The following is a 24241-nucleotide window of genomic DNA, read 5'->3' on the forward strand; positions in this document are numbered from 1 at the left end:
GAGCTGAGATCAAAGGTCAGACACTTAACTGAGCTACCCAGGTGCCCCTCAAACAATTTTTCAACCTTTGCCATAGAAAAGAAAGAAAAAAAGATTCAACTTTAGTAGATAAACTTTAAAACAGAAATAAGGATCAATGTAGGCTAAAGAAGTATAATGAAATAAATATATTCCAGAGGTACTTACTGCACCAGACGCTGTACCTTTAAAAAAAAAAAAAAAAAGAATATTTACAACGTGATAAATCATACTCTCCTTGAGTGAACAGTTTTAAAGTATTTGTTCATACTATTTCTTCTGCCTTATCCTAGCACACTAAATATAAGGCTGTTCCATGTGACCTATGTGCATGCTCTCTTTTCCACAAAACAAATACTACAGCCTAAAGCATTTTCAGAATAAAGTGGCACTTTGAACCTGCAAAATGAAAACTCACTTGGATCCAGTTTGAGAAGTATTCACAACCTCTGCCTTTTGTTTCTCGTCTTGCTGTTATAGGTGTTTATCTTGACTAATTCCTTTCTCTACTACAGTACTGAAATATAATACGTCAGACTTCAGATTCTATGCTTTAGATTTCTGGCAACTTCCACTATATAAATTCCATACTTGTGGTGTACAATAGAGTATCCAGTAGCTACCACCCGTCTGCTTAGGTTAAAATTTTTAATAAACATTAAATAAAATAAAAAAATTCAGTTCTTTTGCACTAGCCAATTTCATGGACTCAGTAATCACATGTGGCTATTGACTACTGTATTCAACAGTACATATTACAGAACATTTCCATCACTGCAGAAAGGTCTATTAGATGGTACTATCCTATATTATTATCAAAACCCCTTTAGACATAAGGGGAAATCCCCATTAGTCCCCAAGTTCAAATGAATAAGCTTTAACTTTAGAAACTAGTAATTTAAAACTACGTGTAAAAAAGAAAGTATATGTAAAAAGAGAATAAAACAAAGTAAACACACACACACATATATATATGCTGAGAACAATCAAAGGAAGCTACTATGGATATCACTGGTAGAGCTAAGGCATTTAAAAAATAATTAAGAAGAAATTTTATGAGTCTGTTTCTGACTTACAGACACAGGAAACAAATTGTTGGTTACCAAAGAGGGGAGGGCAAAATAGGCAAACAGGATTAAGAGATACAAACTTTCAGTTGTGAAATAAGGCAATGGAATGAACAGCACAGGAAGTATAGTCAATAATATTATAGTAACTCTGGATGGTGACAAATGGTAACTAGACTTACTATGGGGATCATTTTGTAACGTATTAAAACATCAAATCAAAATGTTCTACAACTAAAACTAATAGAATATGTATATCACTTATACTTCAGTTAAAAAAAAATTTTTTTAAGGTGATTTTCCAGGACTATTTAGGCTAATAGTAACAGTAATCAGCTCTAGATATCTAAATAGGCAAAATACTATACTATGTATTTCAGAACATCATTTCAGCTTAAATAAATTTGTAAAGTATCTTAAAAAGACCAATTATGCCCCATATAAACCGGCAGAAAAGCACAACATGGTGCATTTTAAATGTTTCAAACCATGTTTAAAACAAGAAATGTTTTGGCATAATCATGGAATAAGGCTCAGCATCTGTAAAACCAATTTATCTGGAACATTATTTATTCATGGATAATTGAGGCATTACTATTTTATATGGAAAGTACACTAGGTGAAACAGTTATTGATAACTGGCTGGTTTACCACAAGGTTTACAAACTCCAATGGCTACAAGGACGAAGTAGTCCAGAAGGCCAATGAGAGTTGGCCTTCATATCTAAAGGAAGGAGTTACTACCTCATTCCACAATGTTTGAGGAGTACAAGTATGGGCTCAACCAGAATTTCTCATTCAAATATTCTCTGATTACCCACTGTGTTCATAAGGACCACTGTCAACAATGAATATTCAGATAATCCCATTTTTCAAGATAAATTCAAATCTTTGTGTAAAAAGATGCATTTAATTCTTACATAGGGCCCACAGACTTTAAATGTTGTCAACTAATTATAAAACTTAAAAACATTTGGGTAAAGAGTAACTGTAGACCAAATCTGGTCCCAGGACTCCAGATCTAGTAATTTTTTATGGATTAAATTATGAATGCTACCCCTGTTTCCCACGGCTTAAAAAAAAAAGAAAAAATAATCAGGAGTTAATCATAAAGCCCCAAGAGACACTGCTTTTATTACTTATTATAATAAAACGATAGCTACTGTTCAAATGAAGTTTAATATTTAAACCATAAATGGCATACATACCAGCTGCTACATCCATATTATTTACTCCTGGCTGTAAGAAAAAAAATGAAATTAGTAATATTCACCTGTTTAAACTATATTTTATATATGTTCCTCATAAAGCACAATCAGTCCCCTTTATGTATAATTCTCAAGCCACTGATTCAAAGTTTCTCAGTGGTATTAGTTCCCTGAGCTTGCTATAAACTGTAAAAGCACCAATAACTTGGGGCTACTGAAGCACTTCAATCTAAGTGTTTTATTTATGTGATCATCAGTTACATATAGTTCCACAACCCTTTACCCACAGTTCTGAAACAGAAAAAGCTCTAAAAACCAAGTTTTTTCAAGTTTCAAATCAACACTCATTAGAGTGGCAAAATCTGCCCTGAATGACATGAGCTCTTTGTCTTTATTTATCCCACTCCAGACAGAATATCCCTAAGATACTGCTACAGAAATATTGTGTTCGAAATTATAAGGCACTGTCCAAACACCCCGAGGGAAACCTTTATATGATATATAGAGTACACAAAGTACAATTTTACAATATTAAACCACTTAAGAATATATTTGGCCCAAGGGTTTTGGATAAGACCTTTGCAAATTTACCACCCCAGTGGAGTATGCCACATCTACTCATTACAACCACTAGGCTACCAGGTAATAAATAAGTTATGCTCATATGAATATAATAATGATATACATATTGCTATACAATTCAATAAGGGTGAAAAGGCTGTCAAGCATTTTCTAAGTAATGTGCCATCACTGAAGTCTCATGTAAGATAAATTTCGAATAAAACCTTCTGATTTCTAAATCTAGGATCAAGTACTAAATCCCACTACATCAATTTTTAATTAACACTCCATAAAGCAAATGTCTACTCTTTAAGATTAAAATGCTACCAGACCAGGGGCAGGGTGGCTTAGTGGACTAAGTATCTGACTCTTGATTTTGGCTTAGTTCATGATCTCATAGTTGTCAGATCAAGCCCCATGTTGGGCTCTGCTCTGGGCAAGGAGCCTGCTTAAGATGTTCTCTCTCCTTGTCTGCCCCTGCTCTTTTTGGGCACAACTGCTTGCACGCATGTGCGCTCTCTCTCTCCCGTCTCCCCTCGGCCCCCCAAAATGCAACCAAACCAATAAAATGCTTCTACTGGATAGGTTATACTTCTTAGTTATTCTACTCTTGTTTAACATAGATTAAAAACTAAAGATTACACATAAGTACAGGAAAAAATGTGAATGTCTATCACTGAAGAATCTAAAAAAATAAAAGCCCACTGTAATTCCCATTTTGTGTTACAGTACTCAAGACATACTTAAAAAGCTAACATGACAGCCTATAAAAAATTATATATAGCATGTTACGTCATATATAAAAGTGGTAAAGCAGTCAAAACATCACAGAAAATAATCACTTTTACTGGATTACCGGTAAGGCAGGCTGCATGGAAGCTTGAGACATATGAGACATCATCATTCCAGGCATTACTGAAGACATCATTCCAGGCATCTAGAATAAAAGTTAAAAAAGGTTACTATATAAAACCAAAGCATTTAACAGGACTTTAAGAATCTATCTGGTTATCAAAGTTAATATGTACACCTCAAGATTTAAACCCAATTAACACTATTATTACATGAATAGTATGCTTAGTAAGTGCTTGTTGAATGAATGAAGTATTTTATCAATGAGCTATTTTAATATTTGCCATAATTTATATGTATAGTTAAAATTATTTTAATAAATAAACTTAAAAGTTTGCACTTTTATTTCCAATGTAAATTTGAGAATATTAACGTCCTTTTCATTTTAACTCCTCACTCATGTTTTTCTCCCTTCTTCGGAGCGAGACAAAAACTTTTTCCATTTCTCACCTTTGACTTTTAATATCTGTAGTAAATAAATTTTACAGTAATCTGGCTCTTTAAAAAATTCTAGATCAAAGGTACTTAAAATTCAATGACTATAAAAAATATGTAAAAAACCCCAAACTTCAGACATATATCACCTATGCCTTCTCTTGAAAAGAAAAACTTAATAAAGCACATAAACGAATATCTGAAGAAAGAAAATACTAGTTTTGGAGGTTAATCTAGCCTACCAATGTCTGCCATCCAAAACTATGAATGAATCTTTACTACTAAAAATGAATTAGAAAAACATGTGGATTAACATAAATTTCCAAGGGATTTTGACCCAACAGTCATCCATATTAGTATAATCCCACATTATAACTTTGATTGTAATAGGAAAAAATCTAAGAAAAACATGGAGGGGGATAAAAATCGTATATAATAATCATAGGTACTGGAACACAGTAAGTAGGTATTTAGTTTCAAATTAAATGAAAATTGGGAGAAATAGTAAATACAAACAAGTATATTGGTCAACAGGAACATATAAAGTCTACTAAAGGTAATAAGAACACTTGTATACTGAATTTTATTATTTGAGAAAATCAACTCAGAGCAAAACGAGGCTAAAGTACCATTAAAATGAAGTATCATTGTATTAATGGATTAAAAAACAAACAAAAAAGTTTTCTGTTCCTTAAAATACCCGATAAATTGCTTAAACATCATGAAACAAGAACCTGACAGAAAACATGTGACCAGTACTTGGAATATATGGTGAAATTAACAATTGGAAGAAAAAAAAAAAAGGTTCAGAATTTGAAAACAAAAGTACAAGCTTCCACTACCCAGGCTAAAAGAATTAGAGAAATAATTATACATTAAGAGAAAAAAACAGAGCAATCAAATGAGAACTAGGCTTGTTCCCTCCTTGCCCTACTCCCAACAATATATACTCACACCTAATTTTACTTTAGGCTAATAGCAATGTAGTTTTGCATTCTTAAAGTACAAAATAACTGATTATGAGAGGAAGCATACTGGGCAACAGAGAGAAACAGCCTGGTACTTAAAATGGTCTATATATAAAATCCAAAGCTGTCAACATATCGAAAAATTAGAACTCTAAGCTAAATTGAAAAGCTGAACTTTGAAAACTTGGGAAAGAAGTATTTTCTCATAACAACTAAAGACATTAAGTGGGGTAAAATCTCCATCATGTAACAGAACACTTCCACATGGTAGCAGTACAAATGAATCTAATTTCAATTTGAAATACTCTTGACTTCAGAAGACAGTGATCAAATCCCATTTAAAAACCAAGGGACAAAAATCCTTACATCTAACAGAAGTTGACTAGAACAGGCCAGTGACACTTAAAGCAAACAATATTTGAAAACCATTAAACAGTCTGACAGAGTTCTCAATTGTTTTTCTTCCCACACTTCAAATCTTAAAACAGCTAGAAAATTTGCGTTTAGACTAAAACTCATGGAATTGGATTATAGAGATTTAGTGTTAAATAAAAAGCTAAATTCTCCCTCAACATCTCTGTGAATTCTGAGGGGCAGCGACTAGTTAGGCTTGTTCAACTGGACAAACACTGGAAAGATTCTTAAATTACATACAACTGAGCATCTGAAAGTAAATAGATTATTAATGTAATTTTAGACAAAAACTGTGATATTTTAAATATGAAGCTAAAGAACAAAAACATAAATACGAAATATACTACATTCTTATGAAAAGCTATTTTAAGTATTAGACAAAATAAAAACTCTTCCAGACACCTGAGCATCACAAAAAGCCTGTTCCCCGAAGCCTAAAGAATCTACTTTGTGGAAATGTTACGATTTCCTTTTTTAAACATTAATTTTAGGATACACATAATATGGGGATATATGTTTCAACTCATCTGGATTCTTCCAGAGGATTTGTGTTAACTTAGGCCAGTCATTGGCAGCACCATCAACATGATACCATTTAAAATTTCTAAGTTATCAATATTTTGTTTTATACAAACTGATCCAGGTTGCAAGCTTATGAGACTTCTGGTTCAAATCCTCAGAAGTGACTTTTCCCTCCCTCGGCCCAATAACCAAAGTTGAGGCATTCAGAAGTTACTTTGTTGTCCCTCTGCAGGTTTACTTCTTGCTTCACATGAAGGGACTAAACAGCCCCTTGGTCTCCCAGCTTTATCTGAAGAGTATTTTAGACTTCTCATTAGGTTTTTTTTCTAAGGGCACATCATATAATGGAGTATCTTACCACTAATAGCATCTTAAGTTCAATGAAAATAGGATGTTGACTCAAAATAGTTGAAGGAAAAATTCTTAACACAGTTGCTACAACGATGCCACTATGAATTCCATCAGCCAGATCATTCTTGAAGCTACAAAGCAGTAGTTCATATACGCTTAATGAAAAGTACACTAGAAAATCACAGTCATGTAGAGCTTCACAAATTTCAATTTAAGCTACTTTTGAGAATATATTATTATAATTACAAAATTTTAGTTATTAGGAAACAGAAGAAAATGGAATGGTAGAACACATACATGTGAGCCAAGTTAAATTGTCTAAAATATTAAATATCTGAATTTTATGGACACTTTGACACTTCTTAAAACCATAATTAATTCAGATATTCTACTTGGCATACTTTATTCATAAACGGCCAACCATTTGTGTATATATACTATATAAAAATTTTTCTATGCGTATTTCTATTCTTTTAATAACAAGTTTAATCATTTATCACAATGTCCTCAGAAGAAATACCAGTGTGAAAAAAAAAAAACAAGTAGAAACTGGGGAGCACTGCACAATCTGCTCATTCTTAGCATCCCAATTTGGGAAGTTCCTAATGTTAGATAAAATCAAGCCTGTTTCATTCTTTACCAGATATTTTTAAAATTAAAGGTAAAGTAATAAAAGCAATTCCATCGACGCTACAACACATTAGTTGTTCAAAATGTAAACTAAATTAGCCCAGTTGTTTTATGATATCAAAACAAAGTGAAGATCTTCACGTGGGCACTTCAAAAGTTCTTTTCTTCATTATTATTTCCTGAAGTTTTTCCTGCTGGAAAGAAATCACACAACCTAAGCTATTTTTGTCTAAAAATTAACTTTTTAAATCTTGTTGATTATTCAAAACCATTCTTTCTGCAAACCTGAAGTTGTAAATTGATTATCTAAAAAGTTAGATTGCTCTTTTTAAAAAGTATACTTTAATGTTTATTCATTTTGGAAGAGAGACAGAGTGCAAGCGGGGCAGGAACAGAGAGAGAGGGAGACATAGAATCCAAAGCAGGCTCCCAGGCAGGAGCAGAGAGAGAGGGAGACACAGAATCCGAAGCAGGCTCCCGGCTCTGAGCTGTCAGCACAGAGCTCGACGCGGATCTCAAGCTCACAAGCCGTGAGATCATGACCTGAGCTGAAGTCGGGCGTCTAACCAACTGAGCCACTCAAGCACCCCATAAAAAATTAGATTGCCTTTTTATTTGGTTCCTCTTAAATGTGGTGTTAAAGTCAAATTCCACAAGTAAGTACACAGAGGGTATTAAGTCTTACACTTAAAAACCATGATCCTTTATACCACTAACTTACCTTATGAATGAATGCAAAAAATTAATCAGTGAAAAACTGTAAAAACTACATCTCTGAATGTAAGCAGATATTCATTTGATTAGAAATAAATAGAAATACTTCTGTTTAAAAAGTATATCCTTAACAACCCAAAATAATAAGTAGCTGCATTTTGGGACAATTATTTAACTTAAGTCCTCTTCATCTACAATTATATATAAATTCAAGACATTTGTCATTTTCTAAGATTACATTTAGATAAACAAAAAATAGACTACATTTGCACAAACTGGAATAGAACCTTACCATTCATGACATTTCATTAATTTTAGGATACACATAATATAGATATGTATGTTTCAACCCATCTGAATTTTTTTGAGATGATTTGTGTCAACTTAGGTCAGTCACTTGGCAGCACCATCAGTATGAAACCATTAAAAATCTAATAATTTAATTGCCAGGATTTAGGTTGCTAAATTCTCTCAACCTGGATAGTTTAGAATTGCTGAAGTATACACTATTCCTTCAGAATCTAAGGAGGTTAGCTTAATGACATAATCTCCTACTGCTATACAAGGAAGCAGTCTAGTATAGCTATGAAGTATAGTCCAGAGTGAGACTACCAGAATTCCTATACCAGCATGGCCATTTACCAGCTGTGTGATCTTGGGCTAATTTACATAACCTATCTGGGCCTCAATTTTCTCCTTATAACCTGGGGGAAAATAGCACTCATCTATTAAGACTGCTATAGGGATCAAATGGAACAATGCATGGAAGGTGCACAGAACAGTGCTCTATAAATACAGCTGTTTTATTACAACTGCTCTCCTTCAAGTAAGATCATCAAAGTTTCTCTTATATTGCCCAGTCTCTCATCTATTCCCTAACTATTAGATCGGCACCTCGGTTCTTTAAGGATCCCTAGTAAATAATGTAAAATCATCATCTTTGCTAGGAATCAACATGTGTAATAAGGCAATCCATTTTGAGCATCAAATTTAGTGCTGGCTCTGCAATGTCACTGGACAAATCACTTCATTCACGGAGCCTTACTACTGCCATCTATAAATCAGACATTCATCCTGTATCCAACTCACTTTTCAGAGTCAAAAGGATCAAATCTCTCAAAGTTATATACAAAGATGGTGCTAGAATTACAATCCTAATACAGATTAGGCATCACCACCCTATTTCCTAAAACCTTAAAAGAAAATTATGTGCAAAAGGGCAAGTAAATAGTTTACATTGTTAACTGATACTTAGCCCACTATCTCTTACTAAACTCCAAACTTAAATGAGGGCAAAGAAAATATAAAGAAAACTACTGGGTATGGATATATGACACAAAAACTTAAAAACAGAGTTGAATGAAAATAAACTAATTTTAATTTTTAAAAAGCTCTAAACACAGACTAGGGATACAAACAAACTGTGATGTCTCAAATCATACAGAATTATATTTTAAAACTTCCTTTAAAAAGTCACCCAAGCCTTCTTTCAAACATAAACCATCTGGTATTCAAGTATAGAGGGACATACAACTGTTACTATCTCCTACCCCTTTAAACTAGATTCAGTTTTGTAACTAGTTAAATTATTACAGATTGTTTATATGAAACTTTATTTTTTAGTTTTCTCTCAATTGTGGGCATCTTTACAACACAGAGCACATCTCATTTGTGTACATATTATTGGTGCAGAGGACAGGTACACAGACACAGCAGAAACTCAACCTGTATTAGTCAACTTTATGACCAATTCTTATTTCTGTATAGGAGAGAGAAATTTTCCATTGTATTTAACAAATATATGCTAACAAATACATAATGACCTCAAAATTACTGGAAAAAAAAATCACCTTTCAGAGAATTAACTATTTTCTTGTATCACATGGCCAAAGAAACTATACCAAGTCTATGTTTCTGAACAGAAACTTAATATTCACTCATGAATCAAAAGATAATTTAAAAAAATCTTAACCTCAACAGAAGATGAGGACCTAACAAGTAAAAAATTATGTTTGTATTGTAATGAGAACATTTTTTTTAAGTCTAAGATAAATGAGTTTTAAGCGGTGTGGGGGGGGGGCGCGGATCAAAGCTGAAGATAAAGCAAACTATCTGTCAACTCAAAACAGTCCTCACTTGCTGGCAGGTTTACTCTTTTAACAGACATAGCAGCATCACCCAGATTGGGAGAAGATTCAGGTTTCCACTTTTGGTGTACTGTACACCAAGTAAAAAAGAAGCAATTAGAAGCAGGTTTTCTTTCAAACCCATCATGCAAAACATCATTATCTTTAGTAACCACTAACCACAATTTATTTTTCTTTAATAAGCAAAAGAAATGTATGATTACTTGACCAGAGAAAGAAAACAAATATAAAAGATTCATCTCCACAAAACTTCCAAATGTCTGGAGTAACACGACAGCCATCAGTTAGAAGATGAGAAAATCAAGCATGTGAGGAATGCCTGTAAGTATTCAGTACAGGATATATAGATTCATTTTAACATCACAGCCAGAAGACTTAAATGCTTATTGACTAAAAGTAATATGAAGGTATGGTAAAAGAAAGAAAGAATGAAAGACTAACAACTTCCATATGAGACAGTCATCTACTCATTCTTACTTTCATAAACCTTCAACTTAGCTCTATTATTTCTCTACATAAAAACCAAACATCCTAGTACAGAGTTATAGGACATATACACACAGCTACCAAATGTATTGATATAGCTATTGATATACAATTTCATGATTCTAAGTCATGTCACAGACCTTTCTAACAAACCCAATTAAAAGTCAACCTGTTAACCTGTTGAGATTTGTTCTCTTTCCTTTTTAATCCTGTTACTCAATGAATACATTCGTTGCACTCTACAATGCTTCATTCATGTCTGTTAATACTAATTTGGATGTTGCCTTTTCCTCCTAAAGACCAGACTAAATGAATAAACAGTCCCAATAATAGCATTTCTCACAAAATGCTAATTCCATGCAACATTAATTCCATGCAATGTGCTAGACAAAGCAAAATAAACACATAACAGGGAGGTAAAGAAGGTTGGGGAGGTGGGGGAGCAGAAGATGGTAAAATAAAACCAAGAAACACTGAGAAAAATGGTTTCAGAAGGCTTCTGCAAGACTTCTCAACATCTTTAGAATACTCTGCCCTTGAATGTCAAAGGCAGAAGAGGGGTACAGTTCATTTTTCCACACTTATAGTCTTCTCAGAGCTCTCCAAATATTCTCCATACTTACAAACACTACTCTAGCTAAGGGTTTTGAATAGGTAAGTTCATATTTAACTGAAATACTATCTAAAGAAAATAGTATCATTAGTGAATTCATCAAAATCTAACCACATACATACAGCCGAGAAGTTATACAAACACATTAGTTCTAGCTCAATCTATTTTTTAAAAAAATTACTTGCCTGGATAACGTAAATGCATATAGAAAGTTACTGAGATTCAACAATCATGAGCAAATAACTTAAAAAAAAAAAAAAAAAGGTTTTTTGTCACTTACTAACATTCAGTTCAATGGCATGGATTCTCTAAGTACCCAAAAGTAAAGGTAATTCAAAACCAATAGGAACAAATCAATTGGTCAAATCAGCCGGAAAAACCTAAGACACCCAACACTTTGGATTTCTCTGGAAGGCCTATATTCCAAATCATTTTCCCTTAGAGTATGGAAAAATTAACGTCTTAAAAAAACGATCAATAAATCATACTGATAGAAATATATTTGCTTATAATTTAAAATAAAAGGAAATAAATATTTTTGCTTTATTCACCAAACAAAAATTATTTACTTCATTTTATCTTCCATTTTTATCAAATGAAAAAGCAACTATAGAGAGGCATACACTAAGAAGTGGTAACAATGTAAAGTCACAAGTAACCAATGAAAATAGTCACATGTAACAACTACTATCTTCAAGGCCTATAATGTAGGAAAGAGTATGTTTTTGTTTCATTCATTCAACAAGTATTTTACTGAGCACCCATGCTGTGCCAAGAACTGTGCTCAGCACCTGTGGACTTCTTAAAAAGTAGAAAACACAGGTCCTGCCCTCTAAGAGCTTACAGTCTATTACTTGCTGGAAACACAGAGCAATTAAACCATTAAATAAAACAAATCAAAACTAAATCCCTAAGTAACCAAAATAGTAAGAGTTGTGGGCAGATTTCATAGGATTTTATTTTAATATTTTGAAGGGGAGGTGTATGGTGGACAAAGTTATTGCTGAGGATCTTTGAGAGAAAGCAGAACTTGAAATGGTAGAACTTAGGTAGGAAAAGTTCATGGTGGTAGTGAGCTGTGGGCAGGAGGGCATGAACACCATGAGCTCAGTCATGAACTGACTCAATCACCCAAGATATAAAAAGACCAGCCTGGTTTCAAATTAGGGAGTGTGAAGACATGCAGCTCAGAATCATGCACTGAACTGTACTATGGGAGAGTCTTGGAAGTTAAATTGTGAAATTTAGACATTATACAGGTACAGAAAAACACTGGAGGTTCTTGGGCAAGGAGACAACATGCTGAAATCTAAAAGAATTTGAGGGGGCAACTTAAAGCAAAAACAAACAGAAAACAAAACAAAAAAGCAACAACAAAAACAAAAAAACCCTAAAAGTTAAAAGCATCTTGGGCATGAGAGTGTAACTGCTTGGGTCCAGATGGCAGCAGGAATAGACTCAAGATCTGTTAAAGCTTGTCTTACTCAATTTAAGGACAAGAAAATCAAACTCATTTGTAAAAAGCAATGATTCATTTATCAATTTATTGAATAGAGCCCAAAAAGTAATGAATAATTAGAATTAGGGAGGCACTAATAAAAGTATTGTTACTTCCACATCAACCCATAATATCTCATACATATCACCTACTCTTCTTATCAAATGATCTGAATTGAACCATAGGTTGTTAGAGCTGAAAAAGTTTAGTCTTTTACTCTACTTTTCTCATTAAAAGAAAGATAAAAAATTAAAAAAAGAAAAAAAGAGCCAGCTAGAAGGACTTTCAGTGAAGGCAAAATCACCTGTGATAAAGGAAGGACTTGCACGTCCTTTGTGTACAAAGAACAACAAAAATTAGATGTGAAAACATTTTAAAAGCAAAACATTACTTACTATATAAGTAGAAGATGGCCTCACATATAATCACATCTTAAGGCAAATCTCTACTGCAAATTTTTGAGTACTGCCAGCAAGCAGGGAAATTATTTATAATGGTTTTTTTTAACCAGTGATAAACCATTATTTAATTTCCATATTATTTAAAGGTTACACAACTTTCAAGGTCCCTTCCAGCTGTTAAGATTCTATAATCCTGTAAAAGCAGAAGAACAACTTTCCCACATGAAGTTAACATACAGTAAGAGGCAAATTTAACCTATACAACAGATAACTGATATAAACTTGAAAGAAATGCACTTTTTAGTACTAATAGATTCAGCCTGAATTCTCAAAGGGGCACTGTAGGTTATCTCCTGAATAAAAACAAATAAAAAAACTCTTTAAGAAAACCATAATACTCCTTTAACCTGTAACTTGATGCATCAAAAAAATTACGACTTCTGGCTCCATACGTGGGTATTCTGTCCAGTCAGCATACTATTTTACAAACAAGTTTTAAAATTTCACGTCATGTTCACTAACATTCCAAAGACCAGAATCATTTAGCAAGTAAGACTGGCACCAATTTTCATCTTCAGCTGGTCCCAGAATGAGGTATTAATGTGAACTAAGCAATATACATGAAGGTTCCATAACCTTCAGTCCCAAAGTCTAAATCTGTAAATTGACTTTTTAAAATTGAATGGCAGAACCCTACCAACTTTGTGTCACCACACTGAACTACATAGGCACCCTACTGTTTCTCATTATCTTCTGACCATTAATATCTCTAAGTGGGAAGACAGAAGAGATGATATGCAGAAAAAAGATCAATTTTGCTAATTAGCAACTTTTATCTTTAAGGCAGTTGCTTACAGGGCTTTAAATTAGATTTCTAGATTACTTGAGAATTTAAATTATCCATGTCCTCCTAGTCGGTTACCAAAGCTCAAATAAGAATTAGTTTTACTAATTTGGGTCCCATATAAGTTAGATATTAAGAAGAAAAAAAGAAACAATCTAATTTTAAGGAAAAACAATGGAGTTTCTTTTGGGACCCTCAGAGCTGGACTCTTAAGTCATCCATTCATTCATGATCCTAACAAGAGCCAAGAGGGAGACAGACTTTTAAACTTCTAAATAGTCAGGTACACTTACAGATACATAGCATACACTGGTCTAGGGAAAAAGAAAACCACAAGGTAAAATTCAAAGGATTTGAACAGACGTGTACCAGATAGCAAGTAACCTTACTAGGAAGATGGTCACTGATACAGCTAAAGAGAAAGGGCCATAAAGCAAACTGTGACCAGCTTATGTCAATGAGATACACAAAAGTACTTAAAAAAATAAATAAAATCTGCATTTTACTAGAAATGACTAGCTGGTGTCTTGGTTTGGTAGTGCAATAGCACCATTACAGCAAGGGTAAGCAGGTCAATCCCTTGCAAAACTTACCTTGATTGGCCCAATGGAAACAGAAGGCCCCAGAAAAGAGAGAAGCATCTGGCAGTAGCAAATTGTTTTATTTTATCTTTCTGTGGAAAGAAACTAATTTTAAATAAGAACCAGAGCATTTAAAGAATAAATATTTTTTAAAGCTCATTATCTAGTTAGAGCAGCTCTACTAAGAAAACCAGAAGAGCTCCTTGCTGCTTAGAGATGGAGAGAAACAGAAGAGGAATCAGAATTGTTTCTCCATCACCTAAGGGAGTTTTAAATCTTGTGTTATTCTAGAATCACAGAATAAATGGTTCTTTTTTAAAAAAACAAACAAACAAACAAAAATCCTCCCAGCAGAATTTTGGGGGCCTGGTGTCTTTGAGTAAAAATTTTTATAGAAACTTAAGGGCTATATTCTAAATAAAGAAGAAAGCCACTTGACATTAAGCCCTTCTACTCCTAAGGTTAAGTTAAAAAGAGAAAGACACAGAGCAAACTCCTTTCTCCACTATAATTTCACCAATAAATTAAAATATCAAGGCTCAAGTGATTATCAGCATAAACAGTATTAATTAGCAGAAAGACCATACCTAATTGGCTTTCCAAAATATTTTATCAACCTAAATTTTTGATGATTTATAGATACTAAAATGGAAAGAACTCAACCAACAAAGAATATATGTATCACAGAACCTGACAGGGGGCATAAAATTACTCATGGTAACTGAACCTGTTACCTTTCTTGGATGCTTCTCTAGGAACTCAGTTCTACTGAATTCACTGAGTCAGCATTAAAACCTTTTGATCCAAATCACTCCCACAAAATATCCGTTTACAATTTATACGGGAAATGAAAGGGACAGCTCAAAAGCAGGAGTGCAGAAGCAATAAGCATTTAAAACAAAACAAAACAAAACAGTGTAAGTGGAAAATGAACCACCTATTTGGCACTGTCCTAATGAAGAATTAAATTAGAGTAGAACCTTCCTATTCTATTCCCAACACGGGCGCGCACGCACACACACACACAGAAGAGAATGCTATTTCAGGAATCAACTTTATTCTAAGCCAAGACCTAAACAATTCTGTTTTTTTAGACTCTATGCATTTACATGGTCCACGGACATAAATTATGTTGACGTATAATATTCACTACTCAAGCATTAACTTCAATTGACATAATAGGAAAAAGAAAGTTATTAAATTAAAAAGACTACATATACAGCTACTTAATAAAAGAACTGAATTTTGTTGTTGGTAGAAAATAAATCTTTTATACAGAAGGCTTCTCCTTACATTCAAAATTTGATTAGTGTCATCACTCAACATTTGACTTATTTGACATCATTTTGGCATAAGCTAATCCTTAAACAGCTGCAAGTATTCACCCGGATTTGGAAATCTTAACACAATGATACCACAGGCAAAAATAAACAAATAAATACAAAATAAAACAAAAACATTCTTACTTGTCCCATTGGCGGCCCTCCCATAGGGGGCATCATTTGCGGCATCATTCCATGAGGTACAGGAGGCATATTGGCTCTCTGACCCATAGGGTGCATTCCCATTGGGGCATAATGCATGCCAGGGTGCCCCATCTGAAAAATAGGGACAATTTAAAAATTAGCAAGTAACAATAAATGCTTCTCAAAAATCTGATTTCAACAAATTGGTTATGTGCAGCGGCATATTAGGCCAATGTGTAATTCAATTACTGGATTAACTTACACTTTCTTAAACAAACAAAATGCACTATACATACCAGTACTTATAAAGAACTTGGAACTAAACAAATTACAGAACAAAATGGAAAGAATTAAAATAAATACCGGACAGCTAAAGCATAGGTTTTCTCTTTTCTTTCTTTCTTTCCTTTTTTTTTTTTTTTTTTTTTTTTTTTTTCAAAGCACAGTGCTTACTAGCTGGCTTGCTAAACTCAGGGAACACGCATGTGAAAGCCAATTTAAAAACTGTTACGGGTGAAAAACCACAACTTTGTTCTAGTTCACACAGATAGAAGATAGCTAACTTATGTCAGAACACTAATTATCCTTAAATTTATTTTTAAGTTGATCTTCAATTCTGAAATGAGAATCTACCAAATTAACTAAGGTAAAAGCTGGTCTTACCAAAAAAGAACACATTACGTGTACCCATGGGCACTTAACTCCTAACATATAAACATATTATTTCTTAACAGAATCTTTAACACAAGTAGAATTACTTCTGCCAAAAAAAATTTTTTTTCCAAAGACTAAGGTCTGTCATTCACAGACCCTAAAGACAACCAACCAATACATCCATTTCAATTCGCTTTTAAAAGACAACTATTTCTTTACCTCTGTGCCCATTGTTCCGGGTCTTAAAAACAGGTAGTTATCCCCTGCCAATTTTCCCAGCTGTACCCCCTGCAGACACCACTACTATTGGTGAAAGCAGATTTTACCAGCCGCTTTTAAAATCTACAACATCAAGTCTCCGCCTCCCCCTTCCTGCTACAGCCGGCCTACCTCTCCAAGAGGCTCACCGCGCCCAAGGCCCAGCACCTCCACCGCGCATCTGTCTAGGCCAAGCCCAATGGGAACTTTCAGGGACCCACATCCTTCCCTTTGTGCATCCCCGCTCTCCAATTCTCTTCCTCGTTACATATCCCACCATCTCGAGCTCTTCCTCCGTCCGCTCTTATCTTCTTCTCCTTCTGGAAAAAGCTTCCTGCCTCTCTGACTCCGTTTTTCATTGTGCCGCTTTCCCCCTGCTCCACCGATCCCTTACCGAGGGCCGTCTCCTCAGGAAGCCGTCAGCAGAGACCCAAGAACTGGAGCAGAGGCTTGAGCCGGACAATCTCCGCTCCCCGTCCCCGGGACCCCGCGAAGGAGGATGGTTCTCCATTTCACTCACCATGAGGCCTCCACGCTCAGCTCCCGTCCCCGGCCTCATCGTCGGGCTCAGACTGCTCCGCCGGCGGCCACTGCCGCTACACATACCAACAAGAAGCGATCTGAGTGGCTGGCGCCCGCTGGGGCCAAAGGTTAAAGGCTGCCCTGCGCTACGGGGCGGGATCAGCGGGGCCAATAAGCTGACAGGCTTCCCCGCTGTCCAATCAGAGTGCGCTGTCGACACGCAGCTTTTCGGCGATTCGCCCCCAGCCTCAGCCTCACTTGGCGTCGCCTGCATGGAGGGGGGGGAGGGGGACGGAGGAAGTTTCTGCGCCTCCTCCGGGAAAACTCCACCAACTTTCCCCGGGGAAGAGAAGACAACCTTGTCCCAGCTTCCCGAGCTTAGACCGCCTCACCCCGTAGGGGGTGGGGCAGTGGGGGCCTGCCACCTTCACCCACTCCGCCCGAGTTACGTACGCCCCACAAACCTGAGGCTGCCCGCGGTGGGGTGGGGTGGGGTGGGGGTGGGGTAAGCAGCTTCTAGCGTTAGCGGTGGCAGGGGCCGGACGCGCGCGGGGGCGCGCGCGGTGCTCGAGGCGGAGGGGAGGGGGCGGGAAGAGGAGAGGAGGGGGGGCTCCTTAGAAGAGGGTTAAAACTCCGTACGCACCAGCAGCTGAGCCCACTCCGGGGTGGAGGGGGCGGGAGGGAGGCGTGTCGAGCAGCGTGGAGGGAAGTTGTGATAGGGGCGGGGAGAACAATGCAAAAGAAAAAGAGGGAAGGGCAGTCAGGACGAGGGGAGAGCGTTTGGGCGGTGAGCTGCCGTTAAAGAGGGAAGCCAGAGAAGAGTAGGTGCTTACGGCGGAAGAAGGGAGAAAGCAAATCGGTTCGGAAATGTGAATCAGAAAGGTATGGGAGGGCGCTAGGACCGAGCGTCGAGAAGATGCAGCTTTGGGGGCTGCCGGGGCGCGCGGTTGCCTAGAGGTGACGCGACGGTGGCGGAGGTCTCTGGCCGGGACGAAGCACTGCAGGGAGAGGAGACTTGGCTACCCTCAGCCTCGGGTCGCCTCTCCCTGTGCGCTTCCCCGCTTCCCTTCCTTCCTACTAGCCGGGGATCGTGCTCTGGCCCCGGGGCACCCACCCTTTCCTTAGGCTCCACAGCACCTTCTCCGCCCCGTTGCGCACTCCCGGACACCCCTGCGCATCAGTGCCAGGTGGTGGAGGCTGTGGGGGGGCTTGGCCGCTGATTGGCTGCTGCGAGCGCGGGGCGGGGCGGGTGGTAGTCTCTCGACGTCCGCTGGTCCCCTCGTCTTTCCCGCCATGTCGTTTGTGGAGAGCGGGCGGCGCTCCGCTCCTCTGCGCCGACGCCTCGGCACCCCTGTTCCGTTTGCCCGGCCGGCTTTTACCGCCTTCACTCAGGGGGACAGCTGGGGTGAAGGTGAAGGGGACGAGGAGGACGGATGCGACCAAGTGGCCCGCGACCTGCGGGCGGAGTTTTCAGCCGGGGCGTCGTCGGAGCCTAGAAAGGGCTCGCTACTCCAGCGGGACAGGGACGGGTCGCCGGTTCTGCCCGATAAGCGCAATGGCATTTTCTCATTGGTTGCGGGCGGACGAAACCAGGCCCGGCGGTGGCCTGTCCAGATCCTCTCAATTCTCTGTTCGCTGCTGTTCGCCATCCTCCTCGCCTTCCTCCTCGCCATCGCCTACTTGATCGTAAAAGGTACTGAAGCTCGGCCTTGAAAGTCTCTCCAGAGTGAAGTTGAGCCTGTCTGTGGCTCTTGCCTTCCATCTCTCTCCTCCCCATCAGAGGCCAGCAGTCGGGTAGCGGCTTTCACCCAGAGTCTTCATTGGCACCTTTCTTTGCTCTTCCTCTGTTTTTTTCTTAAGGGTGGAGGACCTTGGTCCAAGCTTAGGAGACCCGTTATAAGGAGGGGCCTTGATTAAATGGGTACTCTGGAATAAACAGTGGAGTCAGTGAACACTTGGGGTGAAATGTTGGCAAAATTAAGCAGTATGTAGGACGGTAATCCTTAAAAGACGGTAAGAAGTGTGCGACTAAAATAGGCTAAATACGTTCAAAGACTTGGTTTAATCGACAAATCGTTCAAGGTGTGCTAAACACTGATTCTTTTGTACACTCACCGAATTCCTGAAAGACCAGGATTTCCATCCCACAGCCTAACGTTCTACCTTTGTAGATAATTAGCTCTCTTGATTTTGTGTTAGGTCTTCAATCGAGTGTAAAGTTCTTATAGGAGCTAGATAATTTATTATTTTTCTGATTATTAGTTTTATTTTCCTTTGTCTGAAGTTTAAATACAGGCCTGATCGTAATAGAAAGATGTGCCATGAAAGATTTTTCAAAATTTATACAGTTGTATTATATGGCTGGAATATTTTATATTACAGTGGAAAGAATCAAAGTTTAAATCTCAGTTCTCACTGTGTGTGTCTTTGGCCAAGGTATTGACACAGAAAAGTTAGTTAAAACAAAAACACTTTAGTTCTCTGAGAACTTTAGTTCTGAGAAGCACCCAACACGGTGTCACTCAAGTATTAGTTTTACTCCACTCAGCAGAACTATATCGGCTTAACTCCAGTTGTAATTTTTCGTCAATGCTTCCAAGCCCTTATTGGGCTGCAGGTGGCATCTAACAACTTATGCTTGATTTTCATACACAAGACAGATGGGCAAGTTAACACGAACCTCTGTACAATGGTACTGGGTGTAAACTGTCAACATTAAATATGTGGCTGCCAGTGTTTCATTCCTCTTTCACTCCTCCTCTCTTTTTTTCACTGTAACTCGCAGAGTTTTGTACGTTATTTCTCTTATGCAGTGAGAGCTCCCCTTTATGTTATAAAGTCGCAAAACTTGGTAAGTCGAGTCCATTGTGGAAGACATTGAGTTGTGCTTATTTTTGAGAGTGGAAGAAAGGAACCTGATATGCGTGTAATTTGTATTACATAGAATATTTTCAGGGGCATCTGGCTGGCTCATTTGGAAGAGCATGACCTCGAGGTTGTGAGTTCAAGCCCCACATTGGGTGTAGAGATTACTTAAATGCGTAAACTTTAAAAAAAAAAAATATTTTCACAGTAACACTAAAGTTGACTCAAATACCTTATTTGCTGACTGAAGGTAAAGTAGCTAGTAAATGAAATCAGAACTTAGGCCCAGTTGATTATGACTCCAGAGAATTTTCCACAACTCCACAATATCTTTCCAGCCTTTGAGCTATTGTTCAAATTGTAAAATCATCTTTTTTATGCAAGCCCCTTTTTTTGTATTTTACAGAGTTACATGCTGAAAATTTGAAGACTGAAGACGTAGACACTGGGCTACTAGGTATAGACTTAACTGTCACTTAATTTGCTTTTGACTTCATTTTTATTTTTTCAGATCGTGTTTATACAAAATTTTAGATAAAATGCTTGATGTATTCCCTTGTGTGGTTCAGTGTTAATTTATTTGTGTTTGTGTGTGGCAGATTTTGTTAGATTTTCTTTTTATGTATGTTTGGTGTGTGTATACACTACCCACACTAGGAATACAATTTGAACATAACTGTATGTGATGAAGATCCAGAGACTATTTAACATTTTCTAATTCCCTTCTGGAAGAGTCTCCCTATATACCTCTTCCCAGGAATTAAAAACAAACTTATAAACTAAGCAAAAATGACACCGTAAGCAGACCTCAGGAGAAAGTTAAATTCAAATCTCCATTATAAGCAACTTGTTTTTTACAAAAACGTAGAAAGCATTGGGCGTATGTGTACAGGTTAGTGATGACGAAGAGACTTGAGTTTCTGTGTAGTGTCTGTAGAATGCTATAAGATACAGATTACTAATGAAAATTTTGAGGGCTATTTATCTTGTATTTATTTCTTTATGCCAAAACGATTTTGAAATGTTCAGAACTTTAACTTTTTAGTGTATTTTTCTCCTGTTTGCTGTAATTTATTTGATCACTCTGAATTGGACCAAAAAAGTGGTTGAGATCCTATCCTTCATGTTACCTCCCTCCCAATTTTAGCTAAACTATTTAATGTGTCTTCAAGACTAATGCCCTCACAAGGATGCAAAATAGAGTCTGCCTGATTTTGCAGAAGGGGAAACCTTTATCTTCAAATTATAGAAACAAATTAGTTGCTAGATGTCCCATGAAAACTTGTCTATGGTCTTTTCAACTTCTTGCATGAGAAAATGTACTTTCTGATGATTCACTTTATCAATGTATGTTGTTACACTGTTTCATGTCTACAAACAGCCAAGATTATAAGGATTTTTGTAGCATTTATTGATCTATCAACTCAATACATAGAATCTCAGTTGTTTAAATTCTCAGTTTAAAAATTGACAAGATTTCATGGGGTAACTGGGTGACTCAGTCAGTTAAGCGTCTGACTTCAGTTCAGGGCATGATCTTAACAGTTCATGAGTTTGAGCCCCGCTTTGGGCACTGTGCTGAGTGCTCAGAGCCTGGAGCCTGCTTCGGATTCTGTGTCTTTCTCTCTGCCCCTCCCCCCACTCGTGCTCAGTCTCTCAAAATAAATGAAAAAAAAAATTTTAAGTTGACAAGATTTCATTCACATTTATGAAAAGCATAGGTGGCACTTGTCATCTGAAGGAATGGCTTGTTTCAGTATCAAAAGGATATAATAGGGCTTTGTCATTGCCCTACTTTTCCACTTCCAGTTAGTCTGGTATTGCTTTTAGATGTGCCTGATAGATATATAATAATTGTGACAGCATATATGAAGATCATTAAGTCTTTGCTAATGCCATGAATACACTTTGGAGATTCAGGAACAATCTCAGGAATGAGGGGAGAAACTGCTGTATCCTTTTTTTTTTTTTTTTTTTTTTTTTTAATGTTTGTTTATTTTTGAGAGAGAGAGAGCAAGCGAGAGAGAGACCGGCACGAGTGGAGGAGGGGCAGAGAGAGAAGGAGACACAGAATCCAAAGCAGGCTCCAGGCTGTGTCAGCACAGAGCCTAAAGCGGGGCTTGAACTCAGGAAACGTGAGATCATTACCTGAGTGGAAGTCAGACGTTTAACCCACTGAGCCACCAGGCGCTCCTGCAAATTTTTTTTTATTTCAATTTAGGCCTAGTCTGAGATTGGCATAGATTGGCATAGATCTGCTCATTAAGAGCAGATTTAGCAGCAGTTCTCCTGTTAGTATGTGTAATAATCACCTAGACTTTGTTTTAAAAAGTGCCTCTAGTTTTTGTTTCAGCTCCAGGTGGAGGCTGAGAATCTTCATTTTTAACAGGTGATTTTGCTGTACCAACCATTAGAGAAATACTTTTGCAGGGCGAGAATCTCACTTCTTTAAGTTGTGGTTTTTTGTTTTTGTTTTTTTTTTTAAAGATTGTATTTTTAAGTAATCTCTATACTCAATATGGGCCCAGACTTACCACCCCAAGATCAAGAGTCGCATGCTCTACCAGCTGAACAAGCCAGGTGCCTCTAAAAGTATACTTAAGAGCGGTTAAAAGGGTTAAAAGTCCTTGCAAGTTGTCTAGTGACAGTAATAAATAATACATATGCGCACACGCCTCTTTAGAAACCTGACTTTGAATGAATCTAAGACACTGCCATTCTCTTGCCATCTTTGTCTGAAAGAAATCTTCATGGGAAACCTTGTTTATAATTTAAATATAAAAAGGTTCATGATGAGCATGATGTCTGGGCATTTGGGGGGTTAATTTATCCTAATAGCTAGTAGGATTAGGGAGGGTATCATTGTTTGTCTTTATTGGTGAGGTATTCCAGCCAGGGAGGTATGATTGCCAATATCACCTGGTTTTAGAACTCATCTCCCTGATCTTCCCTAGGTGGCATTTGAAGGGCTTTCCTTTTGTATAATTGTCCTTTACACCATCTCCTACTATAAGCCTGTTTTTCAGGGAGATTAATAAAACTTAAGTTTACTTAGTTAAATCACATTCTAGTCCTTCCTCCTGAAGGTTATTCTCAGGCCAAATTGATTGCACTAATATACAACATATGAGTTGTTTCATTTTTGTACATTGGCTTTTGTATCTCACATTTTCCAAGTTTTATCACTCTTCACACACTTAGTTCTATTTCCAATTTTTGCATTTTTTTTTTCATAGTCTTACTGTAGGGTGTGATAAAAGGACCTTTTATTTGAGGCAAATCTGAAGTAAGTACATAAGTAAAACAGAAGGATTTGCCTTTACCAGAAAATGCTTAATCTTTTTTTTTTCTTTTTTTTTTTTTTTTTACATTTGTTTATTTTGGGAGAGAGAGAGAGATGAGAAGAAGCAGTGCGGAGCCCAGCATGGGGCTTGAACTCACAAAATGTGAGATCATGACCTGAGCTGAAATCAAGATTTGGATGCTTAACTGAGCCACCCGGAAGCCCCAGACTAGTACTTTTTTTTTTTTTTTTTTTTTTTAGGACTAGTACTTTTAATATACATGCTGTAAGTAGTTCTGTACAGGAATTATAATCAACTTCATGGAGTTCCTTCAGTTTGAAAAGCTTCTGATCTTTTGTGCCTGTCATTCTTTGACATCTATTTAATAGTTAACATTAAGTCCCTCTTGTGGCTAAGACCAAATTCCTAGCATATTGCAGTATCAAGGGCTATTCTTGTTTTTGAGCCGCTCATTTAGTTCTGTTTTATGATTGAGATGTTTCTAGCTTCTGAACATTTCCGGAGATGACTGACATAATAAATTTAATCAAGGATGAAGCTAATTCATTTGAAGAGTATCATTTATTCTGCAGAGTGATGAAGTGAGACTCTGCCATCATAATTTCATGATACAGAACATTAGAAAATGGTAAAAATTTCTAAGGGAAATGGTGTGTTGGGTGACCCATTCTCTTAGAAAGGCACAAATTGAAAACAACTCACTCAGTTTCTTCCTTACAGTGAAAAATGATTGAAACTGTGAACTTGAACTTTTTTTTAGCGAATGTATGAACCTTGTAATTTGAGGCCACTGTGTATTAAGGATATGATATATTGCTATCTGCAACTGTGTGGGGCAAATTCACAAATAATGTTATCCTC

General features: G+C 37.0%; 2 protein-coding genes across 15 annotated transcripts in view; one reads left to right on the forward strand and one right to left on the reverse strand.

The window, feature by feature from the left end:
- PRPF40A (pre-mRNA processing factor 40 homolog A) overlaps positions 1–17962 on the reverse strand; it is a 54181-nt gene extending 36219 nt beyond the window's left edge. For 4 of the 12 annotated variants that reach the window (XM_045479857.1, XM_045479856.1, XM_045479855.1 and 1 more), the window contains exons 1-5: positions 17209–17495; positions 15777–15908; positions 3711–3791; positions 2294–2324; positions 187–203 (exon numbers count right to left, since the gene is read on the reverse strand). In XM_045479857.1, the coding sequence (XP_045335813.1) occupies positions 187–203; positions 2294–2324; positions 3711–3791; positions 15777–15908; positions 17209–17484 (537 nt within the window). In that variant the 5' untranslated portion in view covers positions 17485–17495. Of the gene's footprint in view, positions 1–186; positions 204–2293; positions 2325–3710; positions 3792–14322; positions 14403–15776; positions 15909–17082; positions 17496–17853 lie in introns of those variants that run through there. The other 8 variants (XM_045479853.1, XM_045479851.1, XM_045479850.1 and 5 more) reach the window with 5 other exon arrangements.
- Positions 17963–18272: 310 nt separating this feature from the next.
- The window catches only part of ARL6IP6 (ADP ribosylation factor like GTPase 6 interacting protein 6), a 41426-nt gene continuing 35457 nt past the window's right edge, over positions 18273–24241 (forward strand). For 2 of the 3 annotated variants that reach the window (XM_045479862.1, XM_045479864.1), the window contains exons 1-2: positions 18273–18903; positions 20482–20532. In XM_045479862.1, coding sequence (XP_045335818.1) covers positions 18504–18903; positions 20482–20532 — 451 coding nt within the window. In that variant the 5' untranslated portion in view covers positions 18273–18503. The remainder of the gene's footprint in view (positions 18904–20481; positions 20533–24241) is intronic. The other variant, XM_045479865.1, reaches the window with a different exon arrangement.

Source organism: Leopardus geoffroyi, chromosome C1 (assembly GCF_018350155.1).
Source record: "Leopardus geoffroyi isolate Oge1 chromosome C1, O.geoffroyi_Oge1_pat1.0, whole genome shotgun sequence".
NCBI classification, from domain to species: domain Eukaryota; kingdom Metazoa; phylum Chordata; class Mammalia; order Carnivora; family Felidae; genus Leopardus; species Leopardus geoffroyi.